Consider the following 7,521-nt stretch of genomic DNA (forward strand, 5'->3'; position numbering starts at 1 on the left):
TCTCAAGTAGGAGATGTATTCTATCAACTTTTTGCCAGCACGGAGGGTTGCTCTCCCCCTCATACAGGGCCCTTCAGCAGCCCCAGCAGGTCTCTCATTGCCTATAAACAGAAGATCTTGCCTCAAACTGGGTCCACATAGCTTAGTTTTTGGGCTGTATTCACAGAAATACAAGCAACAAGTCTGTGTTGCCATTACTGTAATTGCTCTGGTGCCAACTAAATACAGCACTTCAGATTAAAAAACTGCCAAGTTTTTACCAACACTAGGTCTTCCGGTATGAAATCATACTAATGGTCTGGATCCAAAGACTCAATGCAGTTTTCTAATATCAAGCTAAATGAGCTTGTGTCACTGAAGTTACTCTAGATGTTTGTGTTACTTCTGTTCACTGTGAATTAGCCTTGAGCTATGGAAGGCCTTTGGGGGTTAGGAAAAGGGCACAGTAAGAACACTGAAAGGGCTACAAAGAGACACACTGTAAAGCCAAGCCACCCTGGGACCAATGTTAGAAAAGGAGACAGACATTTGCACACTTTAGTGTGTTACTGTGGGTTAAAGCCTGGAGAAGGATCAGAAATGCTCAATACAGAGTCAAGTGGGTATTAGAGGCTTACCAGCATAGCCTGGTACAGGGAGTAAATGTTTGTGCCTGCCTGCTGGCACAGCACTGCCTGTCAGAAAGCTCGTATGGCAGCTTGTGCTCCCCCCCCATCCCCAAACACTGCGTCCTCTTGTGTGTGCACCCTTGTCCAGGTCCACTGCGTGCATCCTCAGCTCAGGGCAGGGTGACCTGCTCACATGTCCGTACATGGAGGCGAGGCACACGCACCTTTGTCCCTACCACTCCTGCCATGCAAAGAGCAGAATTGCTGCTGCCATCTGGTGGGAGAGCAGCCTGGCTGCCGGCCTCATCCACTCCAGTTTGTATTCATTTTTTCTTTTAAAAGAGGTGAACTCTTCTTGAGTGTTCTTTAGAGCTTATGCAGCCTGTTATAGAACCACAGAATCATAGAATGGTTTGGGTTGAAAGGGACCTTAAACAGCATCTAATTCCAACCCCCTGCCATGGTCAGGGAAACTTCCCACTAGACCATGTTGCTCAAAGTCCCATCCAATCTGGCCTCAAACAATTCCAGGAATAGTACAGCCACAACTTCTCTGGATGACCTTTTCCAGTGTCTCACCACCCCTCATAGTAAAGAATTTCTTCCTAATATCTAATCTAAATCTACTTTTTTTTTTGTTTTGTTTGAAACTATTATTCCTTGTCCTGTCAGTACAATCCCTGACAGAGTCCTTCCACAGCTTTCCTGTAGCCCCCTTTAGGTAGTGGAAGGCTGCTATAAGGTCTCCCTGAAGAGCAAGGCCTGAGCATCCCTATTCCATAGCCCAAGACCTGTAACTATGGGACAACCTCTGTTCAGCCAACCTAAACATTCTGAATGTCACTGTGATACCTGATAAAAGCACTCATGTTCTGGGAGGCTCCTGGGCTACTTGTTTGTGCCAGGAGCAAACATGAAAACTGCTCCTGTTGCACAGACTGCATGAGAAGGTGCAGTTCTTGAACCTAGCTTAACAGTCAGTGGAGCCACTACTCTGACCATACATGGAAGGAACGCCGGTTTGTTCTGAAGAGTGTTCAGTTTTATTTAAGAATTCAAAATCAATTGTATTTTAATTTTCTCTGCTTTTAGGCAACCAGGAAATTACAAAGATTCTTTTGCAAAGGGCTGATCTGGTAGATAAAGGTGATCAGGCTACCTACAGCTGCAAAGACAGGTTCACTGTGGCAGCTGGAGGAGCACAGACTGTCCGGAAGGCAGGTAGGTGATGTTGCGGGACCGTGAGAGCTGGTAAGCAATGTCTTCAGCAGCCTCCAGCTTGCGTAGTTCAATCAATCCATCACCTGCAGTGGCCAGTGAATTGGCAATCAGCTCAGCTGCTTTTGAGTCTCCCTCAGCAGAGATGACAGCTGCTTTCTTCTGCTGCTCAGCCTGAGAGGGAACAAATGAGAAGGAAAATGAAACACAGAAAACAAGAGCAAAAGGTAAGGAAAATGGTACTGTCCTGTTTAAAGTAGCAATTCCTACTTCACCACCCTACTGCTCTTTCCCCAAGTAAGATACTTAAGAGAGATAAAACAGAAGGTGGTTTTATTCTAAAGTTGTATTTTGACTTTTTTTTTTTGTCTACTGTGGAAAAAAGGTTTAAAAATCTTTTTGAGATTGTCTTAATCTCATGGAACATCAACCCACCTAAGGGTACTCCTAGTAGAAAGTTATCTAAAAAAGATTTGAGATCTTTGCCAGTGGAGCTAAATAAACTCTTGTGCTGTTTAATTATCCTGTCTGATTACATGCATCTTACTACATCCACTGGATGAATTCTGGGTGTAGCTTCATGTTCTTGCAATCTTAACAGGTGTTTAGCAGGTTCTCAGCTCTATCAGGGTAGTTTTACATGAAATTATTTCTGTGGGTGTTCAGGCTCCTCACTGACATCCAGGGTTGATGTGAGATTACATAGTCTCACATGCAATTAATAACACTCCTATGACACAGGCCACATGCCCATGATACCAAACATGACGGAAAACTTCAGCCACCTCTCAAAATTCACAAGCAGCAGGATCACTCAGGTTGATCTCAACCTTTAAAGGTAAATCTCAACCTTTATCCCCATTTATAAGTAACATTTTCCCTTGAGAGTATTCTCTCTTCCCATCCTTGCAGGCACTTCTGTCCTGAAGTCTTAAAAGATTATGACATGAAATAAAAAAGGAAAAAGAAAAACGAACAGAACATTAGGCTTTACCTATCCAACAATGATGTGCCAGAGCTGAGAGCTGTATAAGCATTATGATCCTCTGACATCTCTCATTCACCTGTCCAGTACCCTGAACAGGAGGATGTTCACTAAAAGCTGGATTGGCAAAGAGATACCAGGAACTGTTTCCAAGCGAAAGTTCCTCTGAAGGATAGCGTACCTTTTCCACAATAAATCTGGCTCGTTCTGCTTCCTGCTGGGCCACTTGCTTCATTTCAACCGCCTCAGTGAACTCCTTGCCAAAGGTCAGATGTGTCTGGAGGACAGAAATCACAATACACAACAATGACAATTTACTGCAGCACTGCTATAAACAGCACGCCTCTGAGGTAGAAGGCAGCCTGCCTGTATCTGTGAAGATGGAAAACCAGTATCTCTAAAAGAACTGCAAAGTAACAGGAACTATACCAAGCAGGCCTACTCAACTTGTTTGGAAGAGTCAAGAGAAAAACCGTAAGCATGCAGTCTGCCAAACAGCCATGAACTTTTCATGCTCAATTATTCAGTGGCATGCTCTGCCTGAGCTGCTGTAGATGCATACACATCACTGGGATATTACAGGGGAAAGGGGAATTTCCTTAAGTGGTATATTCAGAAAAAAAGTTAAAAAATAATTAGAAAGCCACCTTCCTGTGAACACTTCATATGTGTTCAAAGCTAAATGAGAGTTACTTACTTTAGGCAGATTTTGTGAAGGAAATCTCAGAAGAGAGAGATATGCACATATAAGTCAGACTGCACAAGGTTTCATTTTCAAAGCTTATAAGGAGGTAGAGGGAAGGAGGGGAGAGCTCCCTCCCTCAAATATCCTTAGAAGACATCACAACTAGGAGAAAGTAGCATACATAGTAGAAAAAAAAAATGCTATCAAAAGTATACATTTTCACTGCCTCCTTGTGCCTAAGACTTTCCCCTGTGTCTCAGGGTGCCTGTGGAATAGCAGCCTTTCTTTATAGCAAACTGCAGACTGATCTATCACCCACAAAATCATTTTCTTCTCATTTTTAACTATAAAAGCCCTACAGTAGTGGTGTCTGTTGATAAGCCAGTGCATTGGAGCCTGCAAGAGCTTGTTCAAGGTCACAGAAGGCCAGTGACAATACTAGAGGTACTGATTTGAACTGTAACCACTACACCACATGCAACTGCAGACAAACAAACATAGTCTAAACTTCCAGGCCCCTTCTTTGGTCATCCATTGATTCTCTTCCATACTGCTCTTATTTGGGCAAAGAGAAAAACTGAAAAGGAAGAACCCTTACCAAGGATACATCATCCAGAATGAGGCCAAAAGTTGCTGCTCTCTCTGTGAGGTCTTCACTCACTTGCCTGGAGACCAGCTCTCTCTGAGTGATCAATTCTCCAGCATCAAAGCGAGCCTGAAGTCAGGGTGAACAACAGTGAGAAAATGGCTCCTATAAATGATTCTCCATGCCTGCTCATCTTTGCACCCATAAGCCCCAGAGTTAATCCAATTCATCTCCCAGAGCTTGCAAACACTGAGCTACCCATGCATTTCAGCATTGAACAGGCTGCCCAGAGATGCGGTAGAGTCACCATCCCTGGAGGTATACAAGAAATGTGTGGATGTAGTATTTAGGGACATGGTTTAGTGATGGACTTGGTAGCATTTGGTGATGGTTGGACTTGATGATCTTAATCATCTTTTCTAACCTAAATGATTCTATTTGAATTAAGAGAAAGATTGGGAATTGCTGTCCAACTGCGCACCTCACATAAAAGTATACAAACTGTACTACAGATGGTTAGAGCTTATTCAGTAGTCCCCTAGGGATGCTTCCAAAACCAGAAAACTTCAGAAAGCTGAAATGTAAGAATAAATGAGAAGTGAGAATCCAAGTCTTCTGACTCAGACTCCCACTCTGAAAGGCAGCACTAACAGCAAGTCATGAAGAAGCCTCCTTCCATCCAGACATCATTCCACTTGAGTGAAGGCCAAGCAGTTAGAATGACAGAGGAACACAAAATTGCAGCATAGCTACAATTAGCTCTTCTGGATTGCCCATTACAGCTGGAGGTGGAAAGAGATTTCTTAGTTTGGAGCACTACATCTTACATCTTCTACGCTCTATCTGGTCCCTTGGATACTAAAAAGAAGAAAGGTGACAGGTGGAGCTCAGCAGTTTTCACTCCATTCTTACCACAACAGACTTCAGGATTTCAGTTGTGATTGAGGGCAGAACACGCTCATCATAGTCCTCTCCAATACTTGTGAAAATCCGGGGTAACTGGGCAGTCACTGGTCTAAACAGAATACGTAATGTGATATTCACATTCTGCAGATCTGGAGAAATACAGTCAGAAGTTTAGCTGCAATCCACAGCAACAGGAAATATTCTGAAGTTGTCCTCTCTAGAGTAACTAAATGAGAAAGGATAAACACTCGGACTTCTTTTTCCAACCAAAATGAGTAACTTAATATTCCTTCCATCTAGGGATCCAAATCTTCCTTACAAATAGGATTTAAGCTTCAGCTTGCAATGCAAGAAATTACTGGCCCTACTGTACACATAGAGCTTTTATGTTTAAGGGAAGATTTACAGAACTGAAGGAAGGATCCCTTAATCCATTCTGTAACTGAAAGACAGATCAAACCACTACTTAGGCTGTGCCAAACTGGACTCAGCATATATGGAAACCCCGTGCCCAGAAGAGAAAACCCTCATACAAATATTCCTTTTCTGCAGGCTAGAGATCATAGAAGTCATGACTGTGATAAAGCTTTTTCTCATGCCTCTGTCCATCTAGCTGCTAACTAAGCAGTGAACTCGTACAGCTGTCTGGTTCAAATACTCACCTTTGCTGCCAGTGATGACAGGTATGTTACGAGGGCGAGAACGGCAATCAAAAATGATTGGTTTCTGTACCCAGGGGATGAGGAAGTGGGTACCTTCTCCTACCACTGTGTCCTGGACCCCACGGAATCGGTCAAAGATAACGGCTCTGTGGCCTGCATCAACTGTGGAAGCAATAGTGGTTTAACTATTATCACCAGCTTAAAGTACACACCATCAGAACCTTCTCTGTAGAAACAATCTACTGAGATGAGTTAAGATTGATTGCTATAGGAAACTGATGACATTAATTATACTGTCAGGAATAACAAAGGAAATGAAAAGTCTCAGCCATAACTGGTGACCCCTCAGGCTGCTCACAAGAGCAGCATCTAATTTGACAGCTTTCTTGAGAAAGGACTCTGCAATCCTCTTGCCTATGGAACATATAAGGCATAAAACAGCTCAGCAGGGCTTCGTGACTGTTTTCCCCAGATGCTGCTAGCAATAAAAGCACAGAGCAACCAAAATGCTGACAAAAAGAATATAAAGTGATATCCTTTATGAAGTAAAAGACATACTGCCACTCACCATTGTAAAGAGCAGAATTAACTACTCCACCTGCAACAGCCAATCCCAGGCCAAATTTCCCAAGGCTTTCAAACACTTTTGCAGCCATTTCACATATGAAGTTCTAGCCCCTTTAAGAAGCCCCTCCTGCAAAAACACACAACTTTGCATGCACTTGCCCACAGATCTGAGAATTAATCCTCCTCCAAAAATCCCAACCTGCGACGTCAGCGTTCACCCCAACAGCTCCTTTTCTCCCCCCTCAACGGCCACTTCAGCCACACCGGCACCCTCCACCCCGACACCCCGCGCTATTTCTCCCTGCAGCTCTAAGCCCAAGGTCCTCGCGGACGCCCGCGTCCCGGGGCCTCCCCCCCGCCGCAGCACCACCCCGCAGGCCCGAGCCGCCCGCCCTAGGCCGCGGCTCTGCCCGCCCCGCCCCGCGCTGCCCCGATCCCCGCTCTCCTCTACGCTGCCCGCCCCCACGCTCCATGGCCGCTCACCCTTAGGCCGGGCGCCTCGCGAGCCCACGTCCTGCTGCCTCCCGCGGCCCAGCCCGGCCCAGCCCCGCTCCCACGCAGCAGCCCAGGCCCCGGAGCCGCCCCCGCTTCTCGCTTCTCTCCCCCCTCCTCCCTCCTCCCGCGGCGCCCCTGACCTCCACATGAATCCACGACCGCCAGCCACACTGCGTCTGCGCACTATGCCAAGACGCCCGCTCCTTATTGGCCCACGCTTCTTCGTGGCGTTCTGGGAAGTGTAGTTCTTCTCCGCCTTTCCAGGTGAGCCCAGCGGCGGCCCCCTGGTTGAGCAAGACCACTCGCCATTGGCTGCGTCTCTCCCGCTGCAGTTTGTCCTGGGAACTGTAGTCCTGGTGGACTGAAGACAGGCAGGGGCTGCCCTGGTGCGGTGTCCAGGACAGGGGAACGCTGAGACTTGCGAGGGTTCTGAGTTGTTACCTAAATGCTCAGACGGGGTGGAGCAGCGTGTGCCCACTCCTTTCCAATCACAGGAGAAAACGTGGCTGGAACTGGCCTTTCCCAGTATTTCCTGGGCAGAGGAGCAGTGGGTTCCGGGGTTGTGGGGGGCCATGGCTGTCCCTGGCAGTGCACAGAGGGCTGTCAGGCAGCCCAGTGAGTGTCCAGAGCTGAAGGGCACCATAAATGGTTTTCTGAGAAGTGGCAGTGATGACAAAAGCAGGGACCCCAGAAGCCCAGTCACATCCCCTGCAACATTCCCAGCTAGGTCCTGCAGCCAACTGCTATGCACATAGTCACCCCTTTGGTGTGAGAAACCAGGCAGCCCCAGAGTCACCCTGGCTCCTGCT

At 46.5% G+C, this 7,521-nt stretch overlaps 1 protein-coding gene across 2 annotated transcripts; it reads right to left on the reverse strand.

Annotated features, from left to right (window-relative positions):
* Positions 1-1,628: 1,628 nt before the first annotated feature.
* PHB1 (prohibitin 1) lies at positions 1,629-6,891 on the reverse strand. 2 transcript variants are annotated; one of them, XM_082779242.1, is made up of 7 exons: positions 6,853-6,891; positions 6,219-6,344; positions 5,651-5,812; positions 4,995-5,137; positions 4,095-4,211; positions 2,993-3,088; positions 1,629-2,000 (listed from the first exon to the last, which is right to left on the reverse strand). In XM_082779242.1, exons 2-7 carry the CDS (start codon positions 6,304-6,306, stop codon positions 1,788-1,790), a joined length of 819 nt encoding a protein of 272 aa, XP_082635368.1. In that variant the 5' UTR covers positions 6,307-6,344; positions 6,853-6,891; the 3' UTR covers positions 1,629-1,787. The 2 variants fall into 2 exon arrangements, with proteins under 2 accessions (XP_082635368.1, XP_082635369.1); XM_082779243.1 differs by lacking the exon at positions 6,853-6,891 and adding an exon at positions 6,701-6,777.
* Positions 6,892-7,521: the final 630 nt, after the last annotated feature.

Source organism: Aythya marila (genome assembly GCF_965140915.1).
Source record: "Aythya marila genome assembly, chromosome: 25".
NCBI classification, from domain to species: Eukaryota; Metazoa; Chordata; class Aves; order Anseriformes; family Anatidae; genus Aythya; species Aythya marila.

Bases quoted from the DNA above. Each gene is read 5' to 3' on its own strand.
- PHB1 (XM_082779242.1), bottom strand. From the start codon at position 6,306: ATGGCTGCAAAAGTGTTTGAAAGCCTTGGGAAATTTGGCCTGGGATTG. The intron at 5,138-5,650 runs GTGAGTATTTGA...GTATTTCTCCAG, and splicing joins TGTCATCACTGGCAGCAAAG to ATCTGCAGAATGTGAATATC. The intron at 2,001-2,992 runs GTACGCTATCCT...GTTCCCTCTCAG, and splicing joins CCAGATTTATTGTGGAAAAG to GCTGAGCAGCAGAAGAAAGC.